Below are 18154 nucleotides of genomic sequence, written 5' to 3'. Positions count from 1 at the left end.
CCATCCTGCTTGCCACACATATACTCTTGCATTCTCTTAGTCTCTTTTTTCCAACATAAACATACCATTAAGCCTTTGACCACCTCAGTTCACACAGCAAATTCTAGGACATATTGTCACTGCCTTGTAGACTGAGCATTGTTTTCTTCTGGCACACAGGGGAGGGATCTTGGGTGCCCTGCTAGGGTGCAAAATTCAAACTAAAGTTCATAATTCCACTGGCAAGCAGGCACTAGAATAACTCATGGGGTGGCTGCCTAGAAAATAGTGCAGTGAAGAATTTGAAACTCTCCAAAACGTGAATCCTGTGTTTATTTATAGTTTGTTTTCTTGACATGCAAACATACCCATTTGAGGTTGCTGAACACTTTGCAAAGATTAATTTATAAAAGGACTGGCAAAGCTATTTTGGAGCAATAACATAAATTACTTCCTTTTCTGAGAACTTGGTCAGTACGAAGCTGGATACCAAAATGCTTGGAGAATTCCACGTGAGGTTGACTATATACATACATTTACATTGGAGAACTGCTGATTTACATTCTGTACTAAATCAGATTTTTGTGACGAATTAGAACGTTTTGCTATTAAATTCTCACATTCAGAGCTTGGACGCCAGGGCATTGGATGCAGGGTATCTTTATAGGTAGTAGTCACCCAATAAATATGAAGTATAAATCAAGTTAACCCCTGGACTGTGATCACAGCAAGGGTTTATTTTTTAACGTGTCAGGAGGGTGGTCATTGGTAGGAATGGGAGAAATGAAGGCTACACCATGCCATACCTTAAGGAGAACCCTATCATACTGAAGCCCACCTCCAAAGCAAGGTCACCGGACACCACTTACTGTTGCAGAGACTGGACAGGAAAAGTGGGAGGAAAGCAAGCAATCCAGGACAGAGCAGTCAAAGCATTGCATGGGTAGAAATGTCCTTCACCAGAAGCAGAGTAACAAGTAAACAGGGTGGGGCACATAAATATAGATTACTTTGCAACTTGCAGTGTGATCATTCAATGATGGTGCTTTCGATATGGTATGCCTCACATCTTAGTTCTACTGTTAGTAGGAACAAAGGTGAAACACCACTTTCAGACCGTCTGAATAAAAATATGTGTTCACACTGCAAAACACACACCCTGAAGGACCTCCACCACTTCCATTACAAAGTGTTGTACCGAAAGCTTACTGTGTTGACTGCATTTTGCATTCCAGTTTGCGTCAACAGAACATTTCCACCCATGCTCCAAGATTTGTTTGACCTTATGTCAACTTCCATGGGCCCCACTAAGTAATGATGGTATTCGCTTTCTTATTTGACGCTATAAAACTCTTCTATGCACATAAAGAATGGTAGGACGACTGCTTGCAAAAGCCAACAATGTAAGTTTGTGTCTTCTATGTCACAGCTTACTTGGCAGGCTTAATAAATTGCAACCATAGTATAAACGTTTTTTAGAAAACAAATCAGAAATCTGCAATCACGAAATGCCTGCTTTATCTTCTACAGAGATACAGAGAAATATAAAAGAATATATAAAAGAATCACAAACAGAGAGTATTGTACTCACCTCTGTCTCCCACTTGCTCCTTTACCCACTGGGCTGCAGCAGCCACACTGTTGCTGTCGGTGACGTCCAGGATTACCGTCTGAAGCCTCTGGGTGGCGCTCTCCTTCAGTTGATCTGCTCCCTTCTGCGTCAGGCATGCAGCAAGGACGCGCATTCCGCAACCATCCAGCTTTCGTGCCAGCAGATTCCCAAAACCGGAGTCGCAGCCAGTTATAAACACATACTTATCTGGGAGGTTCGGTACCACTTCTCTCTCCCGGTGCCAGCGGAAGAGAAAGTAAAGGCCCAACAGGATTACCAAGTACAGCCACATCACTGGCCCTCTGCCTGATGAAGAAGGAAAAAAGAGCAAAAACATAATTAAAAATTATCCAAACTTGTGTATACATCAAAGTCCTAACTTCTTGACTTCTACTAATGTAAATATTAAACACACATCCCTTATTGACGGATGTTTCTTTTTTGTCATCCCTTACATTCTGGAGTTGTTTCATGAATCACATCTCGGGCTAACACAAATAAAAGTGTAGTGGTTATAAATTGTTCCATAGAAAATAAATGCAACATTATTTAGACAAGTGCATATCCATGAATCTTCATATTTCAGGAGTATAAAAGAATTTAGGGCCCGATTTAGGGTTTGGTGGATGGGTTTCTCTGTCACACCATGACAGATATCTATGTTACTACAAGTACATCAGGATATACTGCATTATTAATAAATCGTACAGGATATTTGTCATGTTTGTGGCAGAGTAATTTCATGGCAGACTGTAAATCAGGCACTTAATCTACTGTGATACAGCATCTTGAGTATATATGTTGTTCCTATTGTTCCTAACTCGATTGAATATATCCCCCAAATAATTTGCAGCCTTATTTGGAGTCTGGCAGATGCGATACTCTGTCAAAACGTGATGGATAGTCCTTCCACCATATTATAAGTGCTGCAGGCTACAATGCGCTGGTAATATGTGGACGGGACACACTCCACGCTTGTGATGGAGTATCCTATCTACCAAACTCTAAATAAGGTCCATACTATGGTATATTCAATTTTTGTCTTAAAAAAAAAAAAAAAAAAACATTTGAAAGTAACAAATATCAAGCGCCCTCATTGGTCCCCACCACTAAAAATGAAACATACATCTTTAAAAATACCGCTGTCTTTAATAAATGACAGTTTTGATTGATTATACAATAAGTTTCAACATGTATATGGTTCCTTTTTAACAACTAAGCATGTTTTTAATGGACCTTGGGCTGTGTATTTAGTTTATGATGCCCTTGTTTTTAGATCGGTTAATGCTGGTGCACCACATAGAGATGACAGAGCCACTAGCTCCGGGTTTACTCTTGTTCCGCATTTTGGATTGCGGTCCTTTGTTCTGGTTGAGTGCTTACTAAGGTTTGGCTTTTCCATTTTTGTCAGACTCCAGTTTTGTAATATCTTTGGTTGTTTTGCCGAACCTGTGCACATTATTCACATCTGCATAAAAATAGCTCCTTAACTCTATTTATTTTGCCTGCACTTTAGTGCCCTGTCAAATTATATGTTTTCTGACTCATTAGGGTTGAGCCTGCGAATGCATGCGCTTTAGCATGCGTCTTGCTTGCGAGGCTCTGTTGTGTACACTAAAGGGCTTGGAGCCCGCCTGTCACTTATCATTTGTTTGCTTGCATTGCACTCTTCTTTGCAGCCTTATAATTTGTCACTGCGGTACAAACATAATTTCCGTTCCTATCTGTGGAGCAGGGACCAAGCACTGATTGATTCTACTTAATCAGTGCCCGTCTGCTGCTCCTTATGTGATTGGGGTACTATGTTGTTCTTTTTAACGTCTAGTGCCCTGCAAACAGAAAGCTTGTGACTTACAAAAGCATGCCCAGCAAGACAAACAAAACTGCAAAGGTGAATTACTTATAGCTTAAATTTCTTTTATTTTTCCAAGTTGTCTTTTCTCATATTCCACTCATGTTTTCTTTTGTTTTTGCTTGTGGGCACGCTTCTCAATTGTTTCTTTATTATGGGTAATTTCTGAAATTATGCTTTAACACATAATCATGCAGTACTCCCCCAATACACCCCATTCGAGTACGCCCCACTACAATCCACCCCACTATACGCCACACCAATCCACCCCACCCCACTTCAATCCAAACCACTCTCCCCACTCCAATCCACTTCAACCCCCCCACTCCAATATTCACAACCCACCCAAATCTAATACGCCCCACTCCAATTCACCCCACTCTACTCCAAAACAATCTGTCCCACTCCAATCTGCCCCACCCCAGTCCAAAAAAACTATGTCCCAATCTAATAGAAAAAACAATCTGCCCCACTCAAATTTGCCCGAATCTAAAACATTCTGCCCCACTGCAATCTGCTGCACTCCAATCCAAAACAATCTTTCTACTCCAATCTGCCCCACTGCAATCCAAAACAATGTGCCCCACTCGAATCCAAAACAATCTGCCCCACTCCAGTCCGCCTCGCTCCAATCTGCCCTACTGCAATCCAAAACAATCTACCCCACTCCAATCCACCGTAGTCCCATCTGCCACACTTCAATCCAAAACAATCTGTCACACCAACTCTGCCCCACTCCAATCTGCCCCCTCCTGTCCAACAAATCTGCCCCACTCTAATCTGTCCTACTCCAGTCTGCCCCACTCCAATCCAAAACAATCTGTCCCACTTCAATCCGCCCCACTCCAACCCTAAACAATACGCCCGACCCCAATTCAAACCACCTCACCCCAATCCAATCCACCCCACTCCAATTCACCCCACTCCTATCCAAACCACTCCAATCCAAACCACTCCAATCCAAACCACTCCAATCCAAACCACTCCAATCCAAACCACTCCAATCCAAACCACTCCAATCCGATCCAAACCACTCCAATCCAAACCACTCCAATCCAAACCACTCCAATCCAAACCACTCCAATCCAAACCACTCCAATCCACTACACTCCAATCCACTACACTCCAATCCACCCGACTTCAATCTAATCTGATCCACCCACTCCAGTCCTCCTAATACAATCAGCCCCACTCCATTTTGCCCCATTCCAATCTGCCCCACTCTAATCCAAAACATGATGTCCCACTCCCATCCGCCCCACTCTAATCTGCCCCATTCAATCCAAATCAATCTGCTGCACTCAATTTTGCCCCACTCCAGTTCAACACACTCTGTTGCACTACAATCTGCCCCACTCCAATTCAACACACTCTGTCCCACTACAATCTACCCCACTCTAATCCAAACAGTCCGCCTCACTCCAGTCTGCCCCACTTCAATCCAAAACAGCCTGTCCCACTCCAATCCTTTTCAGTCTGCCCCATTCCAATCTGCCCCAGATTAATCCAAAACCATCTGCCCTACTCTAATACAAAACAACCTGTCTCACTCAAATTCCAAACAACCCACTCCAATCCAAAACAACCTGCTCCACTCCAATCCACCCCACCCCACACCAATCCATCCACCCCACACCATTCCATTCCAAACAAGCCCACTCCAATCCAATCACTCCACTCTGGTCCAATCAACCACACCCCACCCCACCCCAATCCAATCCACGTCACCCCAATCCCGTCCACCCCACCTCTATCCGATTCAATCCAATCCACCACACTATATCCAATCCACCCCACCCTAATCCACTCCTCCCAATCTAATCCATCCCACTCAATCCAATCCACCCCACTAAATCCAATAAACAGCACTCATGCCATTCCACTTCACCCCAATCCAACCCACCACACCCAATCCAACTCAGCCCACCCCACTCAAATCCAATCCACCCCTCCAGCCCCACCCCATTTCAATCCACCCCACCACACTCCAATCCACCCTCAAGTCCAACCCACCCCACTCCAATAAGTTTCATACAACCTTACTCAAATCCACCCCAATCCACCCCATCCCAGTTCAGTCTACCCCACCCCACCCCAATCCAATCCAACCCATCCACCCAAAACCAATCCACACTACCCCACTCCAATCCAGTCCATCCCATTGCAGCCCACCACACCCCAATCCAGTCCACCCACTCCATCCCAGTTCAGTTTACCCCATTCCAATCCATCCAGCCCACCCCACTCAATCCATCCAGCTCCCCAATCTAATCTACCTCAACCTACTCAAATCCAATCCACTCCACCCTGCTCCAATCCAATCCACCCTACTCCAATCCTGCCCACCCCACTCCTGTTCAATCCCCCCTACTTAAATCCAATCTAATCCACTCCACTCCAATCCACCCCTCCCAATCCAATCCACCCCTGCCTTATCAATCCAATCAAAACCACCCACCAATACACCCCACTCAAATCCACACCAATTCCATCCACCCCCATTTCAATCCACCCCACTCAATCCAATCCACCCCACACCAACCTACCCCACACTACTCCATGCACCACACTCCACCCAATCCAATCCACCACACTCTACTCCAATCCAATCCCCCCACTAGGTCAATCCACTCCAACCCACTCCACTCTATTCCATGACACTCTCTGACACCGAACCACTGAACGGTACTCCCCTCTACTCAACTCTACAACACTGTACTCCTCCTACTCCACTCTACGACATTCCAACAAATCAACTCTACGACATTCTAATCCCCCACTCCACTCTGACACTCCACACCACTAACTTTTAGCCATGCTGAACAGCAATCACACTGGTGTACAACATGGCAAAAACACCTTGCCAAAATCAGTATATCTTGCATATGCGAGAGATATTGGCTTTGCCAATGCTTGTTTTTGTTTTTAAAACTGCTGTTATAACGCGTTTAGTTGACATTGTAACATTGTAGATGACTACAATTTGAGTACTGCGTTAGGTGATGATTTTTTTGTTTTATTCGCAAATAATGATAATACACTGCAGTACTGAAAGGTTTATTACAAATACGTTATTATTTTTTTTATTGTTTTATTGCATGTGAGGGTCCATTTTATTGGCACATGGTTTGTGTTGTTTTTTTTTGTGGTCTATTCTGCAATTAAAAAATAATAATAATGTAACCATTGCACCAGCTGGCCAAGGCCAGATATATTGCCTTTGCTCTGGTTGCCACATGGTGCGTGCTGCCATGCACTCTGACATCACGAGAGGTAATGAGCTGTCAAAATCCCACTAAACCTTTCACTCCCACTGCACCTCCCTGGATTCTCCCAGACTGATGTGCCGGGAGGAAAATATTTCAGCCATGTATACTCATATTCTTGAAGCATGCCCTAACACAGCTTTCTGCATTCTGTTACTGCTTTTCACTGTTCAGGCCAATAGCTGTCCAAAGCAGTGATAACTGTGTTATAACCCGGCTGATGTGTCCTTGTACTTTATCACTGCTGCTGGGCACAAACACACACTGGTGTTACCTGAAGGCACAGCGAGCAGAGCTGCCAGCCAGGGTTGTGCTGACATGTCACTTTTTTTTGGGGGGGGGGGGGAATGAAAAGCACGTGGTACGATAAGAGAGAACAGATTGCAAACGTGACTTTTTGCACTCAAAACATTTCCTGCCTCGTGTGAGTTCAGAATAGTTGTTATAAGGTATAGAACCTCTTAAACCCAGCCAGACCTAGGATTCTGGAATCCTAGATCAACCTGATAAATGGTGTCTGTGCTGAAAGTGTCATGTTCACTTTTCTCTGTAAACAGCTGGGGATATTGAGCTCATATGTATTCAAGAGAAGCTTCTCCAGAAAGCATCAAGGTGCGTCCAGTGTAAATCAGGCTGGGATTTCTTCCAGAGACTATATTGGGGGGTCACTGATTTTTAGTGTGGAAAACTGATTTTCCTTTCTTCAGATTCTCTTTCTATAGATTGAGTTGTTTTGGTTGCCAGGGTGCTGGTTCCATTGTGGAGGTCCTTGTGCAAAGCACTAAGGGTCTTGATGACCACTTCCCAAGTCAACGCCGGGGCTCCTGTCACCTTTTCCCCAGTGAGAATTATGTTCTCCGCTGGGTCAGTGCTAGGGATTTATAGGTCAGTGCGGAGCTCCAAAGGAAAAATATGCCTGTTCCACGACACAAGATGGTATCTTAGAACTTGGTGAGTCCAACCGAGTCCAGACTAGAACATGTATGGAAGAGTAATAAGAAAAACGATGGGTGATGAAAATCACAGGTATTGTGACCGAGGGATTATTAAAAATACCCAAAAATTACTAATCTGTTTAGAGGAAATTGTTGAAGCAGAAAGCTCTAGAAGTGGAAATGCAAGGAGCCCTGGTCTTGGCTGGAACCAGGTGGCCAGGAGATACTGAATTGGGAGAAAGGAGTCAAGGTGAAAATTAGGCTACAGAAGATTATATGAAAGGATGTTTCCCACACTGCAACTGGGAGATAACTACATTGTGAGAGCACATAAGAGCAATATTAAGATATTTATGAAAAAATATAATTAATTTAGCCTGTCACATGCATTATTTGGACCAAAGACTTTAAAGAGGGGCATCGGCATCCGAGTCAGCCACCATCAACAACGAAGAGAGGAAAATAAAATGTCTGACCAGGCGTTTTTGAGTGTGCAGGCTGAACAAGGTTACAGAGACACAGAAATGCAAAGTGTGGCTATAGGGTTGGGTCGGGAAAGTTCCTTCCGGGCAGGATTTTTCCGCTGTGCAAGATGTCAGTCAACTCGGTGGTTCAGAGGTTTATGTTTGATTTTGGATTGGTAGATTTCAGTCACTGATGCCTTATTTCAGACTGGACAGGCTAGAACAAAAGAGGTTTGTGGGAAGGAAAGCAGGTCAGTAAGTGATGGGATGGGATGGGTTGCTCAGTGAAACATATTGGAAGAGGTTGTGCTGGTAGGCCCAAGAGCTGGACTGTCACAAGGGTAAGCACTGCGGCTATTTGTCCCTTACTCTGCTATTTGCGCGACCTCACACTGCTCATCCTAAATGTTTTTTATGGATCAGCTTTTGGGAGATATTCTTAATGTGATAGGTAACATCAGCATCCACTGGTTGGGGTCATATGTTTGCGCTGCCGCCAAAGGTGACCTCGGTCATTGTTATTTTTTTCTAATATTTTGATCATGTGTTCATGCTACCAGAAGACTGGAAAGGGCCCCACATGGCATTTGTTACCTAGGCCTAAGGAAAGCTTCTGACAGGCTTGCCTGGGAGGGAGGGAATTTATCTGCAATTGAAAGTTATATTTAATAAATTAGGTACAGTATTTATTTTAAATAAAGCAGTAAGCCACTAGAAACAATGTTTGTATACTCACAGTTATCACATTAAACCGTTTTTTTTACACACTGCTCCTGTTTTAATAACTTCCTGCTGTCGTCCACGGTACCACGTCTAGCCTCTATGCTGCAGTACACTGGAACATCTATGTGTGCTCTTGGTAGTCCAAATGTACCCGTCCAAGGGTGAGGCTGCATCAAGCAGGCACTTAGCACTTCCATTGTGCTTCTCGTGGCTGTCCTGTGCTGACATGTTAATGTAATTGTCACAGCCTGGACAGTATTTCACTACTGACAAGACTGGCATTTTGGTATGCCCATGCCAGTAAAAAAAAAAACTTAGCAAACGTGTCAATTGTTTTCTCTTTTGAAATATTTGCTTAAAATTTGAACTACACAGAGAAATTGTTTTAAAAGCATTTTAAGAGCTGTGTTTATATTCCTCGATGATTATTAAATCAATCGGACACAAAAGTATCTGGTTAAAAAACGTACAAGTGGTTTTACAAGAATTTTAACTTAGGTGCTGGCTAATGGCTCTTCGAGAATCCAAACGATCTGTATGTTTCTTTGAAAAAGACGGCCGTCACCCAACCTTTATTGTACGACTTCTCACGTATATCTATCACCTGCACCGGTTGCTGGATGGAGTGTGACTAACTTACACCATTGTATTAAAGTAGCATTTATACGGCACTGTTTTGTTCCTAACTATATCAAAAGAGATTTATTTAAGAAAAGTTTTGTGTCGAAGTGCAAAGTTTTTCAGCAAATCGAAACAACAATGCTTGTCATACCATCGAAACTAATGCCCCTCTTGAAATAAGATCCACCGACCATATTTTCCTGAAACTTTTAAACCGCCAAAATTACTCAAGCTTTATGCTGGCTGCCTTGTTGAGCTAAACTAACCCGTACTCTAGACAAGAGGGGAGAGAAATTCATGCCTCGCTGGTAGCGCGAGTGCATGGAATGCGTTCGCTTGCGCTACATGGGAAGTTTCGCTGACGAAGGACGCTCAACACTTAGTAAAAATAATAAATTATGGATCCCACTGTACTTACCTCTTCTCACATCCGGTGAGGAGACCTGGCACTAAAAGCTGCCGGCCGCGAGTGCCGGAGCTATAGGGTGGCGAGTCTGGGTGGGGGAGGTCACGAGTCGACCGTCTGTCTACGGGTGCGGAGCAACAGTATGCTCAGGTGGGGTGTTGAGGTGGGAGGCGGGGCTAGAGGCGAAGTCCTCTCCAAGTTTGGGTAGCATAAACAGCACTCGAGGGTCGGGCTGGAGAGAAAACGTGACGCATGAGCGAATCAGTTAGCTTTAAAAGTGTCCCACATTTACAAACCAGGGCAGGTTTGAGCTTGTAAAGAGAGCTGGAAAGGTGTTTTGGAAGAAGACATGATAAACTGTATTCATGTTATTGTTGGTGCAGGCAATGTTTGAAGCACTATTACTAAAATCAACAGGAAGAACTTGCCCACCAGAACATAAACGGTCCGCAAACTGACACAAAACTGGCTCTAACACTGACTTGTCAGACTTGCTCTTCTGGCGGGGCCACATTGCTCTTTTGACTAGTTCGACCCTGCAGCTCTCTTTGACTGAATAACACAGTAGAACTGAAGTATAACAATATGTTTAGTCGCATCCCATTTGGTTAGATTTTTTATGTTAATTACTTTTTAGGGCCAAGCCTAACAGACAGCACTATTTCCTGGTTACTAAAGACCAGGACATGCTGAAAGCTTCCCAAGAAATGTATTCCGCCCTTTGCTACACATAGGCTTTGCCTTCTGTCATTCGTATATATATATTTTCTGTTTGCTGCATTTTGTTGTGTTAGCCTGAGTAGCCTGTGTTTGTCCTTTCCATGAAGCAAAGCCTGTTTACAACCTCTCTCATTGGGCGAGAGGGCACAGCACAGACCACTGACAATTTGTAGTGTGAAAAAAGCCGCTTTAATGAAGCAGGTGCACATTACAAATTATACACATAATCCTAGGCAACATCGCCTTGCGAACTTTAAACACCAGACTATACATTGATATTTACCTACCCCCTACCCTTAAGTAGTATCCATGAGCTCACGCAGCTCAACTGGCAATGACTGTACCTATTCCTTGCATCCTAAATTTTATCTACTTCATAACACTGTAAACATTCAACTTCCTCCTTTCTGTAAGAGTAGCTTACTACCACCCGCACTTCAAACTGCTTTGTGCAATCCAACTGGAAATGAAACCGCTTCAACCTATGAAAACCTCCCGGCAAGCCACCAGCCAAGCACCTGCTCCATCAGTGACAAAACCCCTTACTCCTTCCCTACGCACCTGATTCATCAAAACTATCTTCCACTCAGCATCTCCACAACCCTTAGTAAAGGGGGAAGGAGGGTGGTAAGGGTCTTAAAACTGAACCTGCATATAACACTAGCCACTATGTACCCTTCCAACAAATGCTGGCTGGTAGCTCAAATGACCAAAAGACATAGCTGGCTCCCCACCCCTGCCCACCAAAAGAGCTAATCTCATCCTGCAGTCTCCTGGACTGGACCACCCTCCCAAATCGCCCAGGGAACATACCGCCCCAGACTGGCTGCCCTCAAATCCCTATTAGGCGAGATGGCAGAGCACAGATCACTAACAACTTGTAATGTGAAAAAGGCCACTTTAGTGAAGCATAAGCCTAGTCCAAATTGCCTTACAAATTATAAACACTTCACTATAAATTGATATTCACCTACCCCTCATCTATCCTTAACCCCTAAATATCACCCACAAACTCCTCCCAAATGAACTGGCCATCACTCTACCAATTCATTGCATCCTAAACTTCACTTAATAACATTGTAATCCTTTAAAGGTTTGCCTTCCGCAAGTGCAACTTACTGCCAGCCCCTCTTCAAACTGTTTTGCCCTTTCCAAATGGCAATAAACCCAAGCTGCCACTCAGAAAAATCCTGTTTAAGGAGTTTTCTCTACCCCCCAACTGTCACATATACATCTCGCCACACCCAGCCAACCAACCTCTCCTCAAATGCCTCATGTAGCTACATCAAAGAGATATCCATTGTTGGAAATGGCCCTTTCTGCAGGGTTATCTACCAACTTTTTGCCTTTTTCCTATTTTTCTGATCCTCTTTATATTGGCTTTAGGACTCTGGGCACTTTACTACTGCTAAATAGTGCTAAAGTGCATGTGACCTCTCCCCGAAAACTTGATATGATTGGCTTACACCTGTTTGGCTTATTTACTTTACCTTTAAGCCCCTTGTATAGTGGTATACCATATACCCAGGGCCCGTAAATTAAATGCTACTAGTGGGCCTGCAGCGCAGATTGTGCCATCCACAGAAGTAGCCTTTCAAACTTGTCTCAGGTCTGCCACTGCAGTGTCTGCATGCACATTTTATGGCCACATTGAAATGGCAAATCAAACTACTTTCCAAGGCCGAAAATCCTTTTTTGTATTTCACCTAAGTCACCCTAAGGTAGGCCCTAGATAGCCCTATGGGCAGGGTGCTGTGTATGTAAAAGGTAGGACATATATTTTCATGTGCTAAATGTCCTAGTAGTGACAAACAGCCTGTTTAATTTATGCTGCTCCTTTCATAGGATTGCATTCAGAATTCTCTTATTCTCTTATGTGTCAAAGTGGTTATTTCTGGTCTGTGAGGAGTAGCATGGACACGTTTGGTATGTTTGCAATGCTAGTGAGAAATCCTGCTTAGTGGTGTAGGTGGATTTTATATTACTATTTTAGAAATGCCGCTTTTAGTAAGTGGGCATTTCTCTGTGCTTATAAATCTAGTGCTTTGCAGCCTGACTTCAATCCATGTCTGAGGCAGAGTGACAGCTCCACTTAGTGCATACTTTCTAGACAGCCATCACACAGGAGGGGCTGGGTGTGACAGAAGATCAATCAATCAATCAATCCAAAAATTTATAGAGCGCGCTACTCACCCGTTAGGGTCTCAAGGCGCTGGGGGGAGGCGGGAAAGGGGGTCACTGTTCGAACAGCCATGTCTTCAGTTTTTTCTGAAGAGCAGGAGGTCCTGGGTCTTGCGGAGGCCGGTGGGGAGGGATTTCCAGGTCTTGGGGGCGAGGTAGGAGAAGGATCTACCTCCTGTGGTGGTGTGTTTGATGCAGGGGACTGTGGCGAGTGCGAGGTCGGCAGATCGGAGGTGGCAGATGTGAGTGTGGAAGTTCACTCTTTGGTTGAGGTAGACTGGGCCGTCATTGTGGAGGGATTTGTGCGCATGGATGAGGATTTTGAAGGTGATCCTCTTGTCGATGGGGAGCCAGTGAAGGGATCTGAGGTGTGGTGAGATGTTTTTATGGCGAGGGAGATCCAGGATGAGGCGTGCAGCTGTGTTCTGGATTTTCTGGAGTTTGTGTTTGAGTTTGAGTGTGATGCCAGCATAGAGGGTGTTACCATAGTCTAGCCTGCTGCTGATGAGTGCATGGGTGACGGTCTTTCTGGTCTCTATGGGAATCCATTTGAAGGTTTTTTTCAGCATGCAGAGTGTGTTGAAACAGGAGGAGGTGACAGCGTTGATTTGCTGGTTCATGGAGAGGGAGGGGTCGAGGATAATGCTGAGGTTGCGTGCGTGGTTTGCGCGGGTAGGAGCGGGGCCTAGGGCGATGGGCCACCAGGAGTCGTCCCATATGGTTTTGTTGGGTCCAAAAATGATTATTTCGGTTTTGTTGGAGTTGAGCTTGAGGTGGTTGGCTGTCATCCAGGTGGCGGTGTCGAGGAGTGCAGCGTAGAGATTGGTTTTGGCGGTGGTAGGGTTGAGGGTGAGGGAAATAATGAGTTGGGTGTCGTCTGCGTAGGAGAGGATGGTGATTCCGTGTGGTCGGAGGATGGCGACGAGTGGGATCATGTAAATGTTGATGAGGGTGGGGCTGAGGGAGGATCCCTGGGGGACACCGCAGATGATTTTGGTGGCAGTGGATTGGAAAGGAGGGAGGCAGACTTTTTGGGTTCTATTGGTGAGGAAGGAGGTGAGCCAGTCTAGGGCTTTCTGTCGAATCTACGCGTTGTGGAGGCGTGTGCGGAGTGTCTGATGGCAGACTGTGTCAAAGGCCGCGGAGAGGTCTAGGAGGATGAGTGCGATGGTCTCACCTTTGTCGACTCTGGTTCTGATGTCGTCAGTGCATGCAATGAGGGCGGTTTCCGTGCTGTGGTTCTTGCGGAAACCGGACTGGGAGGGGTAGAGTGTGTTGTTTTCCTCCAGGAAGTGGGATAGGCATGTGTTTGCTAGTTTTTTCCGCGACCTTGGTGGGGAAAGGGAGGAGAGAGATGGGGCGGTAGTTGGAGAGGTCGTCCGGGTCCACTTTGGGCTTTTTTTTAGGAGTGCAGTGATTTCTGCGTGCTTCCAGGGGTCTGGGTGGTGGCGGTGTCGAATGAGGTGTTGATTATGTCGCGAAGCTTGGGGGCGATGGTTGGGCTGGCTTTGTTGTAGATGCGGTGGGGGCAGAGGTCGGAGGGGGATCCAGAGTGGATTGAGTTCATAGTTGTTTCAGTTTCTTTGTCGGTGGTTGGGGCCCAGGTGGTGAGTAGGTTGGTGGGTGTGTGAGGGGGGGGTCTGTGTTGGATGGGTGGGGGGTGTGCAGTGGGTGTGTGTGGTGTGAAACTATTGTGTATGTCTAGGATTTTGCGGTGGAAGTGGTTTGAGAGGGAGTCACAGAGGAGTTGTGTGTGCGTGGGGTCTATGTTGCTGGCTTTGGGTTTGGAGAGCTCTTTGATGATGGTAAAGAGTTCTTTGCTGTTGTGGGAGTTGCTATCTATGTGTTCCTTGTAGTGTGCTCTTTTGGTGGTGCGTATGAGTTGGTGGTGAATGCGAGTGGTGGCTTTGAGGGTGGAGAAGTTAGGGTGAGTGTTTCTGTCGCCAGGCTTTCTCAGCTTTGCAGCATTTGAGTTTGGAGTCTTGGAGTTCAGTGGTGAACCATGGGGCATTCTTGATGATGCGGGTGGTGATGTTTTTTCTGAGGGAGGCGAGTGTGTCTGCGCAGGTGGTGATCCAATTTGTGGGGTTGTGGGCAGCGGTGTTGTGGTCGTTGGTGTGGGTGGGGGGTTCTGAGCCAGTTGGTAGTTCAGGTGTTCTGTGGGGATCTTGTCCCACAAGCAGTAGGGCGTGGTGTGTTGTTGGTGGTGTGTGTGGGGTTTGGCGAAGGAGAAATGGACGCAGTGGTGGTCGGTCCAGTGGAGTTCGGTGGTGTGGGTGTAGGTTATGTGTTGGCTCGAAGTGAAGATTGCGTCTAGTGTGTGTCTTGCTGAGTGGGTGGGTGCTGTGACCAGTTGTTTGAGTCCAAGGTTGGTGAGGTTGTCTAGGAGGGAAGAGGAGTTGTGGTCTTGGGGGTTCTTTAGGTGAAAGTTAAAATCACCAAGGAGGATGTAGTCTGTGGAGAGGAGTGCGTGAGGGCTGATGGTGTCGGTGATGGTGTCGCAGAAGGGGGGGCGTGGCCCTGGGGGGGTCTGTATATGAGTGTTCCTCTGAGGGTAGTATTATTGTTTATGTGGATTAGGAAGTGCATGTGTTCTGCGCTGTCGAGGGTGTCGTGTGTGTTGGTGGTGACCTTAATGGTGTCTTTGTGCAGGATGGCGATTCCACCTCCTGGTTTGTTTAGGCAGTCTTTGCGTTGGAGTTTGTATCCGTCAGGGGTGGCTGTGGCTATGTCAGGCTCAGATGAGTGGTTTGTCCAGGTTTCTGTGAGGAAGACGATGTCAGGTGAGTGTGATGTGATGAAGTCCCAGAGTTCTATGGCATGCTTGCATAGGGATCGGGTGTTGAGGAGTAGGCAGTTGGGATGGTTGTGGGGGGTGTTGTTGTTGTGTTGTGCAATGGTGTTGGTGTTGTTGTGGGTTGTGGAGGTGTTGTCGTAGAGTGTGTTGGTGTTGTGTTTTTTTTTGTGGTGGGGCCTGTTGGGGTGTGTGGGGGTTGTGCGCGAGTCTGTTGTGTTGAGGTTGTGGTGTTTGGTGTGGGGGGTACGGAGAGTGGTGTGGGGCGTGTGGGTGTCGGAGGTGTGAGAGGTGGTTCAGGAAAAACAGCTGGCATAACAGGTGAAGGGTCCTTGTGTGTGTGTGGGGTTGGTTTGGGTGCATGCAGGGCGTGGTCCTGGGTTGAGGGAGAGGAGTGTGTTTGTGGAGTAGTGTTGTCTGGGGTGGCCTGGGCTGGGGGGACCAGAGGGACTGGCGCTGGGCGCGGTCCAGGCACAAGTGGACTCATGGCCAGAAGCAGGTCAGGGAGTCACACGGGGCTCCGCACAGCGGCCGCCATTAAGAGGGTGGGGTGGGAGGGTGGAGCAGCTGGGAGGATGGAGGGAGGGCCAATGGGTGTGTGCGGGGGGCGGGGCCGCGGCCGCAGGGGAAGCAGCTGCAGGGGAAGGGAAAAAAACGGGCGGGGAGAGAGAGAGCGGTGCGAGCGCTGAGAAAAGGGGGGGGAGGGGGCAGAAAGGCGCAGAGCAGAGGATCACAGGAGGAGTGGGTGGCTATGAAAAACTGCAAATATAGAATACAGAAAATACAAAAAATACGTACACCGCAACTACAGAGTACATGGCAACTACAGAGTACAGAAATAGAAAGGGGGGGGCAGGGGGGCAGAGAGGCGCAGAGCAGAGGATCACAGGAGGAGTGGGGGGCTATGAAAAATTGCAAATATAGAATATAAAAAATACAAAAAATACGTACACGGCAACTACAGAGTACAGAAATAGAAAAACACAAAAGGGTTACTTACACGGTAACCGGAGTTGCCTACCACTAGGCACCAGGGATGAGGCGCAGGAGGGCCTCGAACTGCTGTCCAGGCGGCAGTCAGAGCGGCTCAGGGGCACGGAGGCAGGCTGGTGGAGCCAAGTGGACTCGTGGCCAGAACCAGGTCAGGGAGTCACACGGGGCTCCGAGCAGCGGCCGCCATTAAGAGGGTGGGGTGGGAGGGTGGAGCAGCTGGGATGAGGGAGGGAAGGCCAGTGGGTGTGTGCGGGGGTGGCGCCGCAGGGGAGGCAACGGCAGGGGAGGCGGAGACCGGCTGGAGCTGGAGAAGGGAAAAAACGGGTGGGGTAAGAGAGAGCGGTGCAAGCGCTGAGAAAGCGGAAGGCAGGGGGGCAGAAAGGCGCAGAGCAGAGGATCACAGGAGGAGTGGAGGTCTATGAAAAACGGCAAATATAGAATACAGAAAATACAAAAAATACGTACACGGCAATTACAGAGTACATAGCAACTACAGAGTACAGAAATAGAAAGGGGGGTCAGAGGGGCAGGAAGGCGCAGAGCAGAGGATCACAGGAGGAGTGGGGGACTATGAAAACCGGCAAATATAGAATACAAAAAATACAAAAAGTACGTACACGACAACTACAGAGTACAGAAATAGAAAAACACAAAAGGGTTACTTACACGGCAACCGGAGCTGCCTACCACTAGGCACCAGGGATGAGGCGGGTGCCTGCCGGAGGAGGTGGGCCTTGAACTGCTGTCCAGGTGGCAGTCAGAGCAGCTCAGGGGCACAGGGGCAGGCTGGTGGAGCCAAGTGGACTCCCAGCCAGAACCATGTCAGGGAATCACCAGAAGAGGCATCTGCATACTGATAGTCATCCTTGGCTGAGGAGAGGGAGGGTCGTTCACACTTTTCAAGTGAATAGGCTGTGTTCTGCCCTTGCACAATAGACTGATTACATCCTACTTATGTCTGGGGAGAGGGCTAGGGTGAAAGAGTGTTGTACTTCACTCTAAAGTGTTCTTTTGAAGTTACCCCCTAAACAAAGGCACCTTGGGAGTATAAGTACAAGGGTCTCTGAGCCGATGATTTTTAGAGCACTTTTGAAACTGAGACCAAACCTGTCAGAAGGACTACTGGACTGAACAAGGGACTCATCTGGACTGCTCTTCTCCTGTTGCCCTGCTGCCTGGTGCCTGCTGGGTGGCACAAAGGACTAGTCTAGATTGCTTTTCTCCTTGTTGCCCTGCTGCCAGCTGCTCCCTGACTTTGTTCCCACTAGACGTTGCTGAGTTGTTAGGAGAAATTGCCATCCCTGCCATCTGCATACCTGGATGCGCTGGCCTGCCGCCCTGGTCAGTGTTCACAGAGTTCTCCTAGGGGCCCAGAGCCTGGTGGGCATTGGTTGCTGTGCCTGGCTACTGCCATTAGAGTACTAGTAAGCACCTCAAATCTGCACTACATGTGGGAGGCTAGCACACGGTGAGTGCTTCATTTCTGCTTTGGCTGACGAAGTCTGCCTGTGATTGATTTGCATGAATTAGTTCTCCCAAATCGTGCCTTGAGCAATGTACTGCCTGCCATGTGGCCCAAATTCGACTGCAAACAGCACTCCACACCGG

The 18154-nt window shown here is 46.9% G+C and overlaps 1 protein-coding gene across 1 annotated transcript in view; it reads right to left on the bottom strand.

Moving 5' to 3' along the window:
* LOC138292334 (retinol dehydrogenase 16-like) overlaps window positions 1-10034 on the bottom strand; it is a 41840-nt gene extending 31806 nt beyond the window's left edge. Inside the window, exons 1-2 of the mRNA XM_069230885.1 lie at window positions 9871-10034; window positions 1571-1897 (exon numbers count right to left, since the gene is read on the bottom strand). Coding sequence (XP_069086986.1) covers window positions 1571-1883 — 313 coding nt within the window. The 5' untranslated portion in view covers window positions 1884-1897; window positions 9871-10034. The remainder of the gene's footprint in view (window positions 1-1570; window positions 1898-9870) is intronic.
* Window positions 10035-18154: the final 8120 nt, after the last annotated feature.

This window comes from Pleurodeles waltl, chromosome 4_2, assembly GCF_031143425.1.
Source record: "Pleurodeles waltl isolate 20211129_DDA chromosome 4_2, aPleWal1.hap1.20221129, whole genome shotgun sequence".
In the NCBI taxonomy this organism is placed as follows: domain Eukaryota; kingdom Metazoa; phylum Chordata; class Amphibia; order Caudata; family Salamandridae; genus Pleurodeles; species Pleurodeles waltl.
Note: the sequence above shows the minus strand (reverse complement) of the source record. Positions and strands in the feature narration are given on the sequence as shown.